The 17,030-nt window shown below is 34.7% G+C and overlaps 1 protein-coding gene across 1 annotated transcript in view; it reads right to left on the bottom strand.

Annotated features, from left to right (window-relative positions):
* Positions 1-17,030, bottom strand: part of KCNH7 (potassium voltage-gated channel subfamily H member 7) — a 451,727-nt gene that overhangs the window by 31,631 nt on the left and 403,066 nt on the right. The window contains exon 9 of the mRNA XM_027129726.1: positions 15,936-16,135. Coding sequence (XP_026985527.1) covers positions 15,936-16,135 — 200 coding nt within the window. The remainder of the gene's footprint in view (positions 1-15,935; positions 16,136-17,030) is intronic.

Raw genomic sequence — 17,030 nt, 5'->3', positions numbered from 1 at the left:
CTTAAATCCTTTTTGAGAGTGGTCAGTTACTAAATCAATGTACAAATATGTTCTTGGAATTCCAGTATTCTTAGAATCATCCACAAGTGCTTAAGAGCACTTGAGAAAGTTTTTCAACATCATTCTCAAGTGTCTTTACTATATGTTGTCAGCCCCTAACACTCAACCTATTAGGAGTGGCAATCACTGGAGAGAATGACCTCTAATAGGAGGTACCATAGAGTTCCACGGAGAGGACTTTGTTTGCATGGGGGGAAGATACACAGATCTTAGCATGAAGGAGTTGTCTAGATTAAGTAATTCTCCTGTGCTAGCCCTTAACTGACTTTCTTAATTTTCTTAAGTGAGTTACATAGATCATTCAGGTAAAACTCAATAGAAGTTAAGATTTAATAATTGAATCTCTTCCTAGCCCAGAGGTTTGGATGTCTAAAATAAGTTAGCAGCATCGGAATCTGGCTATGCCTAAGTAAAGGGATTTTAAAGTGGGAGTTATAAGAGAGGGAGCTGTATTGGAACAGAGGTAGAAGAAGATTGAAAAGAGTGGGAAGAAGGGTAAGTTTAAGTGGATATTTATCCAAGGCACCGCTTTCCATTGGGCCCAGCCATTTTACCTTTCTTGCTTCCAATGGATAATCCTTTTTTGTCAGGTTTGGTTCCTCTGCTAAATTACCTAACTTGGAACTTCCTCATTCAGCACTCAGAGAGTGGCATTTTACCAGGCCTAGCAGATCTGGCTAAAAGACTATCTATGCCAAGTACACAAGTACAAACCAGGACACAAGCTGGTTTAATGATTATTATAGTCATGTTGCTACCCTCTATACAACCTTCTAGTTTGTCAAGCTCTGGAGCTGCTGTGAGGGTACTTAGCACCTTTCACTGTGCATCTGGAGCCATTGTTTTATGGAGTTAGCCTGTTTTCAAAGACTAAGGAGCATCACCCAGAATTAGTTTCATGGCCTGCAGCTTGGAAAAGCAGTCCTCATTCTTTTAGCAAATATTTATTAAGTATCTACTGTATACCGAGCAGTATGCTAAGCATGAGAGCATAGCAATGAATAAAACATGTTCTGAAAATACCCCTGGTCCTCAAGCCTCTAAATGCTCAGATTAAAAAAAATTATAGGGTTAATCAGAATTTCCCACATTTTCAGCCAAATCTGGACATCTATAATGCACATTTACAATACTAATTGTTGTTCAAAGGAACCCTCAAGGGAACAGTTAATTTAAGGTGAGTAAAAAGCTGTAATTTCACTTTTCTAAAGTTCCTGAACTTTTTTTTCAAGGCTGATAAAAATTCCATATCTTAATTATGATATAAAGTCACTTGAATATTTTATAAATGTAAGATTAACTTCCCTTTACTTGAATTTAGGTAGACAAAACTCTGTGGAACTCTCAAATTATGTAAGACAAATGAGACATTTGTTCTTTTAAGTGAGTATGGAGTGCTTTTTGTGATTATTAAAAGAAATCAATCCCATAACTTAGCATTAGAGAGCCCAAAGTTTAGGGACATTCAAACAAGAAGCACCCAACAACCACAAAACAAGACAGAAGTATTAAATCAAAGTAAAACTGAAGAAATTATACAAAGAGAGAGCAAAAATAGAAATAACTGTGCCATAGAAAACATCTATCAAACCCTATTATTCCTTCCTCAAATTTAAGATACCAGATTCAGTGTTTGCTGTTTCTTAGCCTGGATCGCAAAACACTCTCTTTTGGTGGTATGTACACTTTCTAGGTTATGCTGGAAGAGCATCAACAATTGAGTTTTTACCAAAAAAACACCCTCTTCCATAGTGTTTTGAAGTTTTGTATTTGCTTTTGAAAAAAATCAAAATATATTCTTTAATAGATGCCCCTTATCTAGATAGTATTGGAAAGTTGACCATGGTGAAATGAATGGTTTCTGGTTTGTTTCACTTAGCACAGCTGCGGAGAAGGACATTCCTAAAGAGACGCTAAAAAGGGCACATTGAGAAAGACGATCTGAGTGTGGCAAATGGTTCCCCTAAATAGCAAATTAATCATAGAAACAGCTTTGGTAACTGTTATAACTGACATTAGGAAATTTTCTGGGGAAATTCATTGGGTCATTAAATACATGTAAATCTTGACAAATTAAAATTAATCAAAACACAAATTAACGTTCCTTATGAAACACTAAACCTCAAGCATGATTATTAAGTAGATTATGCAAGAAATATCTCAAATCTTAAATTTCTGCCCTAGAGTACAACCTTAATATTTTATAGCATTTTTGATTCTAATAGAATTATTGCTTGCTATGTGAGCACTCTAGGCTTGATAAATCTTCAGCACTTAAAATACACTGAACCTTGCTTTTTGTTGTTTCTAGAAGTTAATATTCTTCTTTAATGGATTCCATAATTTTGAGGTCATCCCAGATTATATTATTTCTATGATTATGGTTTATCATTAAGTGATAAGAAGCAGATATTTTCCATATTTCCTCGGCAATTACACATTTAACCACTAATCAAGGTAGGTAGATTCTTCTAGTAGTTTTAAACATATAAATATATATAGCTCTAGTCTGAAGCTCAAATTGCTTTTTCATCTACTTTCTTATTTTACTTTCATGTGGCTTATTATTTTATTGCGTAGGGCCATCGTACCTGGCCAGATTGCTGGCAAAGCAGGGCACTGTAGAATCCATGACTAAGGGCTTTTATAAGCCTTGGGAAAATTAATTAATTTTCTACATGCAACTTTTCAATATATATCATATGGTTACATCATTTAGGAAAACAACATATGAGCAGAACAAAATCTTACTGCACACAGACACGGAAAACAATGTCATAAATCCTGAACAAGTTCTGGTGCAAGTAAAGGTTCCTTGAAAAATGAAACAGAGTCCTCCCTCCTGCGTCTTCCCCTCCCCTCTCCTGCAGTTCCCATCCCCAGTTAACAGCATAACTATGAGATGTTCCTTTGCTTTCAGAAGGACACAGTCGGGGCCTAGGATGAGTTGGAGTGTGGGTGATGATGTGTAGACAGAGGGGATTTATTACTTTTGCATACATATTCTTGCTACTCCAACTCTGGAGCCTTCTGCTAAATCAGCAAAAACGTGACTTAAAAGGATGCGTTAGGATTTCTGAAATACGGCCTCAGGGGAAAACCTTGGAACTCACTAGGGTTTCTAAAGGTAACAGGAGGGATCAGCATCCTGAGAAGCAATTTGAGGACCTTCCCCTCAACTGCCCAATTACTTGAGAGAGGGAATGAAGGAGGGGATGGACAGAATTTAACCACAGTGGATGAATGGACATTTCTGCAAATACTTTTTTACAAGTGGATTGATTGTAGACGATCTGCGCTTGCTTACAAAGTAAGGAAAAGGGAGGTGCAATCTGCCAGGTGATGAAAAGAGTGATTTAAGTACCACTTCACACTTGATATAACATTTTGAACTTGGATCTAGTTTTGTATTTCAGAAAAAATTTCTCATGTATAATATTTTAAAATCAAATCTTCTTTTGATTTATCAACTTTATATAAGGAATATAGAATGGTGATTTCCCCATTTTTCATGTGAAAGCTGAAGTATAAGTACATTAAGGGATTTTATTTGTGGAAGAATTAAGACTCCAAACTTACTCCAGGATTCTTCCAACTATTGTGACTTGCCATAGCTGTTCATCAGATTGGATTTCAAAAGTTGCTACTAGTATGGTGAAATACAAAATGTTTCCCACTCATTTTATTTATTGGTTTATCAGTAAGTAAGAAAGAATAAAAATGTAGCATAAATGCCATTTTCTTTTTGTACCAGTTAGGGAATTTGTTCCTCAGAAAGATTAAGGCTAGACAGCAATTCAATTGCTTTCTAAGGAAACTGATGGTTGTATCAGCAATTATATAACTTTTGCAAAATAGCAGAAGCTCTCAAAATAGTAGAAGTTCTCTTCCTCCACCTATTAGATTCCGCTTCTGTAAACTATGTTGATTCTCGTTACCCAACGCTCTGAATGTTACATATTGTTGTGTCCCTACACATTTCTACTTCTACCAGTTGAGTTACAAACCAGCAGTGTATGTTCTGAAACCTATTTATGTCAGTTGTACTTGTTCAAGAAATTATGTAATTCAATCGTACTACACATAAAAGAATGAAATAAGTACGTGTAAAGAAAGAGAGCAGGGTTGCCCCATCCCCACGAAAATAAAGCTAAATGTTTTGGAAAACCTTTATAAAGGTGAGTCATTTTAAACAAATGCAACCATAGATAATTTTTGCACTACATGTGAGTGCTTAAATATTTATAATAGTAGAAAAGTTTATACAGTCCCTTAACTCTGACTGTAATCCAAAAAACAAGAAAAAAAAAATTATTAAAATGCGACTAAAAAAATCAGAAGTATGTGAAAATTAAGAACCACACTCTATGATAACCTTTGGATCCAAAAAGAAATAATTTACAAAGCAACAGAAGGAGAACATTTCATGTCAAAACCCATGGAACCACAGAAAAACTTGCATTGAAAGGAAAATATATAGTCTTAATGTCTTAGATATTATAGAAGGAAAGACTCAAACAATAAAAAACCTTAAAACAACTGTTAAGAATAATAGGACAATACAAAGAAATAAAAAAGAGGGTAATGAAGGCAAATTCTGAAAATGAAAAGAATAGTAGCAAGAATAAATTAATCCAAAGGCTAATTCCTTGAAAAAGATCCAGTGAAATCAATGAATCTTTCAAAGGCCTGCTACAGGAAAGAACAAAAATATACAAATTTAGCAATGATAAGGCAGATGTACCTACTTATACAGAAAAGACTGAATAAATGAATTAAAAGAGAATCCTACAAGCAATATTGTAACAACTTTGAAAACCTAGATGAAATGGATGAATTTTTCACAAAATATGAATCACCAATATTGACTAAGAAAGAAATGTAATAAATAATTACTGTAGTAGAGTTAGTGATTAAAGAACTACCATTAAAACCACCAGGACCACATGGCTTAACAGATGATTTCTTTCTAACATTTAAAGAGCGTATAGGGAGACCTTCAAGATGGCAGAAGAGTAAGACGTGGAGATCACCTTCCTCCCCACAAATACATCAGAAGTACATCTAATACGACCCAGCAATCCTACTACTGGGCATATACCCTGAGAAAACCATAATTCAAAAAGAGTCATGTACCACAATGTTCATTGTAGCACTATTTACAATAGCCAGGACATGGAAGCAACCTAAGTGTCCATTGACAGATGAATGGATAAAGAAGATGTGGCACATATATACAATGGACTATTACTCAGCCATAAAAAGAAACGAAATTGAGCTATTTGTAGTGAGGTGGAAGGACTTAGAGTCTGTCATACAGAGTGAAGTAAGTCAGAAAGAGAAAAACAAATACCATATGCTAACACATATATATGGAATTAAAAAAAGAAAAAGGTTCTGAAGAACCTAGGGGCAGGAATAAGGACACAGATGTAGAGAATGGACTTGAGGACACAAGGATGGGGAAGGGTAAGCTCGGACGAAGTGAGAGAGTGGCATGGACATATACACACTACCAAATGTAAAACAGATAGCTAGTGGGAAGCAGCCGCATAGCACAGGGTGATCAGCTCGGTGCTTTGTGACCACCTAGAGGGGTGGGATAGGGAGTGTGGGAGGCAGACACAAGAAGGAGGGGATATGGCGATATATGTATACGTATAGCTGATTCACTTTGTTATAAAGCAGAAACTAACACACCACTGTAAAGAAATTATACTCCAATAAAGATGTTAAGAAAAAGGGAAAAGTAAATAACAATAAAGTGGATTTAAATAATAAAAAAGAGCTTATAATTATAGATCAATATCACTATAAAATAGTTGCAAAATTCTAAATAATTTACTAGCTGATAAACTCAACAAAGTATCAAAAAAATCTATGACCAAGTAGGATTTATTTGAGGAATGCAAGGAGATTTTTAAAGTATTAGTGTTAATGGTGAAGCTATTTTCATAAAGTCAGCTATTACTATTCAAAATTATTTTGGAGAATCTAATGAACTAATAAAGAAAATAAATAGTATTTTTTAAAAAAGAGAATGAATTTATCTCTTTTTGTTGCTGATATAATTGCATACCTAGAACATCCAAGAGTTAATCGAACAAACAAAAAAAGAATGAGGCAAATAATTTGTTAAGGTGGCTATAAGGAAGATAAATAGTTTATATATTATTTATAAGCAGGTAAAAATGGAAATGTGTAATATATTTCATTTGTTTGACTAAGCTATATAAATTTAAGAATAAATTTAATAACAAAGGTAAGAATTTCTAAGAACATTATAAAATCTTGTTGAAGGAGATGTAATTTTTTAGGATCTAAATCAGTGGCTCTCAATCCTGGCTACATGTTAGAATAGAAATATAAAAATACTGATGCTCTGACTTAGCTATAAGCAATTCTGGTTTAATTGTTGTAGGGTGGGTCTGAAGCACTAAAATTTGTTTAACATATTTCAGATGATTTTAACGTGGGGCAAAGATGAGAATTTAATATTGAAATTTCAAAATTATGTAAAAATTAATATAAAATTCATAGAAAGGAAAGTGTTAGCAACAGGAATACAGTCCATTCTCTATCCTTGCTGAGGAATACCGGGAAAGAAAAGTGACCAGCTAATGACAAAGATTAGTGACCTGCTCCTGGCAAGCACACTAAGGGTGTGGGGCAGCTCCTATCTATGGAGTGTTTTTGGCAGGACGTGTCTAGTTTAAATTGCTTATGATAAACAAAACTTTCATCAGTAGATTTTGTTGTTTTTTTTACCTTCACCTTAGATCATTTTATTTCACATTATTTAAACCCTGTGTTTGATTAGGATAGTGAACAAGCTGTGACAAAATTCAGTGTATGTTAGATTAACTAAAAGTAATGTTGCATAGAAGTTTTGCAAAAGAAATGTTGTCTGGTTTTAACATATACTATCGACAGGGAAATGCAGCATGACCTGGCTGTGAATGGTGTTAATAACCTGTTCAGGTAGAAGTAGGTGTGATAAAGATCCTGCTGCCCAACTTTAAAGAATGAGCAGCCTTTTATCTATCTTCTACCCAGAACTAGACTTTTCTCTACTGTTTCTTCACAGATGATACAGAAGTTGGGAAGTATTCAGTCACATCCATCCACTCATCCACCAACAATTTCCCATTAAAGTGAATCCCTGTGTTCATTCCTCACTCATAAGAAATAAATTTCAAAGGCAGCTTGTACTGGAATAAACTGATCTGAAGGCTTGCAAAGCACTTGGTATCTTCTTAAGATCTTGGAGTCTTTAAATTATAGCTCACATTAATTTTACTATTATTGTTATTTTACTTTATTAATAACTGTTAGGCTAATGTTCTTTCAAAAGCAGATTTGTTTTAATGTCATCAATAGACCTATAGGACATGACTTTCTGGAAAATGTCATGTAAGCTATGTAACTTCCAGACTATAAAATGTGAATGTTTAATGACCAAAAATGTTACATTCTGCTTAAGTGTTATGTCATTGCATACACAGTTTAGGGACCTCCCATGTTAAATCTGAGTCAGAACACATACTAATATGCAAAGAAGGATCTCTATGCTTTGCTTATGCCTTATGATTACATATATTCTTGAAATTATTAGTAAACTTTAATATTGGTTACAAGTTCTGATTTTTGTGTGCCAGATTTGACAACCTGATCTTTGGGTTGTCTCAAAAGCCCAACATGGAGTTTGTTGTAAATGAGTTAAAATAGTCATATATTTTATATGGAAGAATAAATACTCTCAAATGCCCCCCAAAATAAGAAAAACAAGATTAGTAAGAGTGGACCTATCTTGTCAGAAATTGAAGTATGGTATAAAGCCACTAAGTATAAATCTTTATTATATTGCCATAGGAATGGACAAATAGAGCCAATTTGGGAGTAAAGATAAGTATTCCAATTATACCTAATAATTTAATGTGTAAATCAGGTGGTATTTAAAATCAACAGAAAAAGTACTATCTTCTATTCATGTGAAGAAAATTTACAGAACTACATGTCAAACATATTCAGAATTTCTTCCAAATCATATAACAAAACTTAAAACCTAGGAAACTACTTGTACAATCCATAGGTTTAGTGAGACCTTTGTAAAACAGGACAGGATCTCTGAACTGTACAAGAAAAGTTGACTAATTGGATGATATTAAAAAACAAAAAAACTTTACAATTCAAAAGATACCCTAAACAAAACCAGCATATTGAAAAGAGATTAGGAACAAATTGCAATATAGATGACAGATAAAGTGTCAATGAACTCTTTGTCTATAAATTATAAAGAGTTCTTAAAAAATGAGAAGAAGGGCTTCCCTGGTGGCTCAGTGGTTGAGAACCCGCCTGCCAATGCAGGGGACACGGGTTCGATCCCTGGTCCGGGAAGATCCCACATGCCGAGGAGCAACTAAGCCCGTGCGCCACAACTACTGAGCTTGCGCTCTAAAGCCCGCAAGCCACAACTACTGAGCCTGCGTGCCACAACTACTGAAGCCCGTGCGCGTAGAGCCTGTGCTCCGCAACAAGAGAAGCCTCCACAATGAGAAGCCCGCGCTCGCCACAACTAGAGAAAGCCCGCGCGCAGCAACGAAGACCCAATGCAGCCAAAAATAAACAAGTAAATTAATTAATTAATTATTTTTAAAAATGAGAAGAAAAAAGTAACCAAAAACTATGCAAAAATGTTATAAGTAATTCATAGAAAAGAACATCTTGATTAACTACTCTTTATTATAATGCTCTGACCTCATTGCTGGTGTTACCTACTGTTAAATATTAAGCACAGCTCATAGATAATGCAGGTAAAATCAGAGTTAGAATCTGGGCCAAAGAGCCCATCTTAGAAAACACTACTAAGGCCCGATTTTCCCAGCGTCCACATATTGTGACTCACAGTCAAAACTAGATAATGGCTCGACATGGACCTCTATGATTCAAGTACAATAATTACACCTGTGTGGACTGAGTCTTTGGTTTTCCCTCCCACTATGGTAGGTGTTTCTAACTACTGATTTGTTTCAGTTTCGTGTGTATTGTAGAGCACTCTGATCTAAGGAGATGACCAGTAGAGTGGGAAAAATTATCTACAGCACATATGTAAATGATTTAGCATCGCTCCAGAGCATTAAAATGCACTATATGAGGCGCTGGACCCCAAGTGAGGAAGATTCTTATCAGATAGTCCCTAAGATGAATGTAGAGTTCTGCTGGGGGTAGCCCACTTGACTAATAGGAGCCCAAGATGCAAACTAAAATAGGTTCTTTAGGAATATCTGGCACGAAAGAGGCATGATTATATATTTTTTTCCATCCACATTCAACTCCATGGATAGCAATATGTCTAAACCAAGAAAAACAATTAAAATATATGTACTTTTCCTGAGTCTGATGCCTTAAGCCTATATAATCAATTGGATTAGATGAACTACTTGTGCTTATTTTCACCTTTAAAAAATGATTTAAAATATCTGGTATATTGGGTGGAACTTTACATATCCATTTTCAATATAAATCCTCAGGCTATTGGTAATGTCTCAGAAAATTCTTTAACTAAAGTAAATATTGGACTTTTATTTTGGGAGAAATTGTGAATGGTTTGATTTTATTAGGTTTGATAAGTGCTGAGCTCCTCTAATATTTTAATTTAATGGACTTAAATTCATATTTCCAAAGAATATTTTTAAAGTGAACTTTGATGTCTCTATTTTTTGTTATTGGCTAAACCTGTGTTGAGTATTAACTGATCCTAAACTGAATTGAGCTTGAATTACTCCTGTGCTTCTACTACTCCAAAGAAAGTATTTGGCAACACATCACACTCTTCAGCATAAGAAATTGCACTCAAGTCCTGTTTGAATAGTACCATAATTTTTAAAAGTTGAAAAACAACTTGAGATATCATTTCCACCATCCTACTGCTGTGAGAGGAACATTATTAACAAATGGAGACACTGAAGCATAGAAGTGTGTTCATCACCTCAGCATGGTATTTCTGCAATGACTCTTTTTCATGTGTAAAGCCCCAGACCATGCTGTCATTATTTTTCTTGACTCAGAAATGGCTAAAGATCAGATCCCACTGTTGATGAACTTGCTTTGCATTAAAACAGCACGGTGTCAGATGTAAATAAGTCTTTCTTGTTGATGGTTGGAGACCAGGCTGAAGTGACCATCATCATTTGTGAAACATGATTGAGCATATACAATTTGTAACCTGAAAATACCAGATGCTTGTCTTAAGCTTGATATTGTTCATGTCAGGGGGCTCCAGATGGTATTTGTTGTGTTCTGTGGCATTTTTGAGACTTTAGGATAAATAGCCTTGGGGAAAAATAGGAAGGACATGTGACTTGCCCTTTCTTAAGCACCTGTGGTTCAGGTACTGGCTACAGTTGGTAAGTATGTGTGTTAATAGTAGATTTCTTGTGAGTGCAAAATTTTACTACCTATCCAGTTTTTACAGAGCCAGGGAATTCCTATCAACTAATCAGCATGGAGATGAAAACATCTTTTAAGGTGCATTGTAAACAGCATTACTTTAATTCCACTCCTAAGTAGTAACTAAGTATTTCGTTACAGAAAACTAAAAGATGTCACCAATCCTCGGGGTCATTATCTTTTAAATGCAGGTTTTTGCCAATCTCCATGCTCCCTTTTTAAATGGGTGGATTTACTTGTTAGGCCATTTGGACCTAAGTGTAGAGAAGAAGCGTACGTCTTTCAAATTAGGCAATATTTGTAAAGCTTTCTGTACCTTGACTGCTAATTTTGAACCGATGCTTTCTTGTTAAACTATTACTGGTCAAATAAAAAATATCAATCTAAATTGTAGGCTCACCTATGCAAAAATTGTATTATGCTGTTTATATCTTTAAACATGAGTGATTTTATTTTCTGAAGACTTCTTGAAAACAGGGTCCCCATTGGAGGGGTGGTCAGACGTGAAGGGCATCATATTTGTAGTCATTTTATTTTAGCTCTATGATGAACTAGTCAAAGGTTTTTTATTGTATTTATCAACTTCAGTATATAAGGGTCATTAGAAAAAGGTAAAGGGGGATAAAAATATTATGGTAGAGACAAGCCATGCTATTTTATAAATTTTGCTTTCCTATGGGGTTTAATGTCACAAGGATTATTTTATTTGAGTTGCTTAATTGGACATACTGAAAGAGCTTGAAATTACATTTCACTATGGTGTATCAAAACAGGACATGAGTGGAGTGTATTTGAATGTGAAGGTCTGGCACAGATGAAGTTATTTAAATCAGTATAGAGAATGGATGCAACAAAATTTTTGATGGAGTAGAGTTAGATTGTAGATGCAGATTAATATTAGTAGTTACTAGTTAAATAGATAGTAGTTAGTAGTAGTAGTAGTAAGCAGTTAGTAGTAGTAGTTATGGTCAGTAGTCAGAGTTAGCAGATAACAGAGGAGCAGGAAAAGAGTCATGGAAGGAAATGAAATCAGACTGTTATTAAAATGCTCCTTAGAAATAACATCAGCCTTATGAAGTAGGAATTTCTATTAAACAATATGTCATTCTTCATTACTTTCCTTTCCATTTTGATTGGCTTTGCTTGTTGGGTCCATGATAAGTGTATGTTTTGTCACTCCGAGTCCTACTGGGATTCTAAGCAATTTTAGCCGACTAGGTTGACTCTTGATTGAAATCTCTAAAAATTCTCCCTTGTTCAACTCTTCTCCTATCCTACACCTTCTCCTTTCTGAGGAATTCATTTAGTCTCTGCTTGATCAAGGAGACTGGACCATGTAGTACAAGTACCATTGGGTCTTCCCCTTTATTCCTCAAAACCAATGCCATCACCATTTTTCTTTTCTCCCCTGCTTATCTTTAAGGAAACCTCACCAATCTGCCTTGCTGAAGAATTTATTTCTCTTTCTAGGTTCTTATTCCAACTCCTTTCTACAACTGTTTCCCAAATTTTTCTCCATTAATGTCCCAGACTAAAAAAATACTCAATTGTTCCCCTTTCTTCCTAAAATAAATTAAACAAAATTGTTTCTGGATTACCTGCCTTAATTCTGCCCTGGATGTCACAAATATGTGCCTCTATTCCTGTCCTTGTCTTTACCTGAAATGATCCCCTTGGGTTCTCTGCCTTCCACAGTTCTACCACTCACTTAGTTCTGTGGTTTTTGAATAATATTCGAAGCAGCATAAAATGTTCCATGAAGGAGACTCAGAGGGAACAAGAGAGTAGGCAGCAGGCAGATGAGACTCTACATCCTCAAGCAGAAAAACTCCCATGATAATTGTTTTACACATTTAGCAAATGCAGTTTTGGCGCTTTAAAACTATTTGAAAATGACATGTTGAATGAAATTGCTGAGAGGTTAAGTGACTTGTCCAAGAAAAGTGGCATATTGAGAACTAGTACTTGGGTCTTCTGAATTTTTATTCTGTATTTTTTTCTATTATTCAGGCATTACTAGGGAGGCATTTTTAGGTAAGGAATAACATTTTTCATTGAATGTTCATAAAGGCTTTTCTTCCATGCAAATATAACTTAAAATTATGGAGTGGTTTCTGTCATAAGTGATTTATTTCTCTCCATCCAGAATGATGGATAGACCATGGTTATTGGTGCCTTTATTCATTCAAGCCATGCTCCTCTGTGTGCATGGCTCAATTCTACAATGACATGGAAGGTGATTTTCTGTGTTTGGCAATGTTGTAACTAAAATCACTGTTGGATAATGTCTGAAAGTTTCAGTTTGGGTTATAAGAAAGCTTTAACTTGGAGAAATTCGTTGAGATGCTTTCAGTCCTAATCTGAGAAAGTATTGCAGAAGGGAAAGGATTTTCCGGACTTGACCTAGGGACATTTTTGAGCTAATTTTTACTACTCCCAAGCCTGACATAATATGCAAAAGAACACCTTCCTTTCACTAGCTTCATTATTCTGACCCCTTTCCTTTTGCAACCTGAACCATTTGGTTCACCTGAAAGGAAGCCCATAAGTGTTCCCAGAATGCGTTTGGTTCTGGAACATTCTGGTAATAGCTGTTTCACAAAAAGCAAAAGATGCAGGGAATAAGAAATATGGGTACATATTCTTTCTTATGGAGTAAGGAATATGGCTACAATTCTTTCTTATGTTTTGTGATCTACCAAGGAATCAAATATTTTGGGTTATGAAAAATAATTTTAGGTCAATTAATAGAGTGTGACTGAACATCTTATACTTCATTTGGACATGGTTAAACAGCAAAAATGACCTGAAATGTTTCATGAGAAATTATGTTTAAGGTTATACTTAAATGAAATAACATGGAATGCTGATGTAAAATACAAGAGTTTGATGTACTTTTATGTATCACAATACATAAAGTTAAATCACTTTAAATTGTTATTAAATTACAATTTAGTTAACAATAAACTAACAAGACAGGGATTTAACGATGTGCTGTTAGAGGTAAAAAATCCACTTAGATTTTTTTTTTAACCTCTCAATAGTCTAAGAGTACAGTTGCTTTATTCTAATCAACTTTCTTTTGCACATTGTTCTTAATTAGCAAGCATCTTCCATTTGCTGAGTTTTCAGAGTTATGTTGCACTTTGATTTTTTACTCACATTGCAGTCACAAGATGAGAAATGTAGACACTGTGAACAAACAAGAAGTTCGTGCAAAGTCAAGCTCTCAAAACCACATGCAAGACTTAGTGGCACATGGTTTAGAGCTCACACACTCCAGGATCATGTGAGACAGGCATGCAGATGAGAGGAAAGAAAAGCACCTACATCATGAAAATAGAGGATGATGAAAGAGAATGACATTTTCTTTATGACAGTTATCTAATGCAAACCGTATACCCATAACCTTTACCAGAGTGAAGGAAGGGGCAGATAAGTGACTTTTTGTGGGGAGGGGGAAACTTTATATAAACGTTATTAGAGGTCAAGTTGTTGTTAAAGTTAAGGATTTCTATTCTGTCCTTGGCCTCTTCCAAGTTATCTTTCCCAGTTTCTTGCTTTGTATTTCCTCTGCTACATCATGCAAAAAAAATCAGAACTAACATTGGAAATCATTTAACAAGCTCTAAACCTGACAGATAACAAGGGTGATCTCCACAATTTACACGAGAATTAAATTGGATATAAATACCTCCTGTTCTTACCGGTGGGTGTTGTGATTCCATGTATTAAGGTGTGAAGCAGACAGGAAAGAGATAAATCTTTCATAAGTACATTGTAAATAGGCAAGTGGTATATAAACCATATTCATAGGTAATAGAGTCAAACAATGAAAGGTAAATAGTTTTCACAAAATAGACTTTATCACACAAAAAAATGGCCACGAAACTAGAGTTATATGGAGAGGGGAAGTAAAATAAATAATTGTTTTACTCCGGTTATTGAAATAATCTGGCAGTATGGAACAACAAAATTGAGCGACATGTGTTTTGATTAAAAATTCTTGACACTGCTTCAGCCAACCCAGCATTAGAGAATCCCCAATAGTTTCTGAATGCTGATATCTTCATTAAGCAATAATATGGATGGAAGTACATAAAAGTGACCAATTTGTAGGTAATTTCTTATGAGATTAAAGTGTTACCTTGGTGAGATCAATTTATCAAATGAATTTTCACAAGTAACTTTGGGATAATCAGAAATAACTCATGGGATTCAGTTATGGCTTTGTATGAAATGTGCTGATTGATTAGCTCTTGAAATTAAAAATTTTATGATGGCATGCCCTTACTTCTCCATCAAATAAATCATGCACAGCTATGATAAACATCATATAAAAATATATCTTTCAAACTGGGCAATATTTGCAATGCGTTCTGTACCTTAACTGCTAATTTTGAACCTTTTCTTTTTTTGTTAGGATATTGCTGATCAAATTTTAAGAAGTCAATCTAAATTGCATAGGCTCACTTATGCAAAAATTGTATCATGCTGTTGATGTCGTTAAATTTTAAAGATTCCATTTTCTGAAGAATTTTTAGAAACAGGATCCTTGCCCAATGGAGAAGTAGCTAGATGGGAAGGTACTATAATTCTAATTTTTTTTAATAGGTCTATGATATGCTATATAGCTTGTATTTATCATATATCTTTAGTAATCAATCTCTATAGCCAAATAGCTAGGTCAAAAAGATGTATGCAATTCTCCTAATAATAAAAGAAGCTCTTTGGATCAATTAATCTTATTAGTTGTATTGATTTTTGAGCACTGATAAAGGAGGGAAGGGTTATGAAAAGTGATTGTTGATGTTGAATTTGCTTGAGTTATGAAGGAATCCATATTTCCCCCTTGAAAGGAAAGATGCATTAAACCAGGTACAGTAAAAGGGCACATAGTTAATTGATTAAAATATAGAAAAATTGTCCTTAACAGAAACATGAAACTTCCTATTATAAAATGTTTATGGTATACTTAAGCTCCTTAACCTCTCCCACAAATCCTCAAAATGTCCTATTTTTAAAAAATATTTCTGTTTGGGGGCATTATAGTTATTATTGTTTACTTGTAATGTCTTAATGCACATGGGTCCACCTATTTTTTGGGGTGCTTGGCAGCTAAGCCAAGTGGTGAAAGCCCAAGTCCCAACTTAGCAATGCTCTCCCTAACCAGAAGTGGGAGCTCTAATACACACAGTTATATCAGTTTGCATCATGTTATAATGCCTTTGCCACACAGTGTAACTAGATATAGCACCATGCAATGCCATGAATTGAGAATGAAAGACTATCTCCAGGGGAGAAAATAAACATCCGAGAGAGGGAAACAAAAGCAAGGGGTTCAAAGCTGGTGAGACTGGCTTATCCATTTTGGCTGTAGCTATAACGCCTGAGGGGCTCCAGTTTTGGAAAACAGAAATACGTACCATGTTCATGTCAATGCCATTGGTGTAAGTCCATGCATGCTGGAAATATTCTTCAAGCCGTTGCCTCAGAGGGTTGGGTATTTGGTGAAAGCGAATGAACTCTTTTACTCGCAGCATCTGCATGTGGTACCTGGCAGTTCCGGAGTATAGTCTTTGGATAATTGCTGATACGTTCCCAAAAATGCTTGCATACATTAGTGCTGGATTGGATAAAAAACAAAGTTATGGGGGAACGACTGCACTTGGGGATATTATATCTTGTCAGAATCTCAAATATGTAGATTTTTATTATCTCAATCCGTTTGTGAGGGTTTACCACTGGCCCTAGGGGAACAAAGAAGTCAAGTCAAAACTATTGTAAAATTTATAATTTTGATGGTAAATTTGGAGAGGAAAAATATACAAATTCCCCATGGATTCTCTACATATTCAAGTAGAAACTCAGACTGTTTACAATATCAACCTGTAACCAACCTAGACTATTGACTAGAGATAAAATGTGTTTAAAATAAACATTTCATTTGTAATGTAATAAGAAGGTATGTCATGGGGTTACCACACAGATCTGTTTTCTGGAAGTGGAGTAAAAATGATAATTTTTAAATTGTGACAACTCCACCTTAGCCTCAAAGCTAACCTTGCAATATTATAAACCTATTATAAATTTTAAGATTATTCAGAAGATTTTGGATTTCCTAAGGAATAATAAATTGTTTTAAGGAACTCATAGTTTCCTTAGAATGTTTATTTATATGGAATTTTTAATCTATTAAAATTCATTTTTACAGTATTTCTATATGAGAAACAGATATCTTTGGCTTAGACTGTGAGAATATAGTTTTATTTTTTTTAAGAGAAAAATAGAATACCTCTTTGTTCTTTCATCTATGGGAAGAAAAAAACTAATCAATACTTAGAATGCCCTTTTTAAAGCTTCCAGGGCTAAATATTTATGATTTAACATAAGCTTTTTAAGCATCTTGTCTTTCATTTAAAATTTGTATTTAGTTTCTAATAATCGTAAGAAAAATACTATATACTGTACAGAAAGTCACATGATGATACAAGCCCTATGTCTTGACCTTTGGACATGTG

This window comes from Aethalodelphis obliquidens, unplaced genomic scaffold, assembly GCF_003676395.1.
Source record: "Aethalodelphis obliquidens isolate GAN/ISIS:26980383/991018 unplaced genomic scaffold, ASM367639v1 scaffold2, whole genome shotgun sequence".
NCBI lineage: Eukaryota > Metazoa > Chordata > Mammalia > Artiodactyla > Delphinidae > Aethalodelphis > Aethalodelphis obliquidens.
This window is presented reverse-complemented; position numbering and strand designations above follow the sequence as displayed.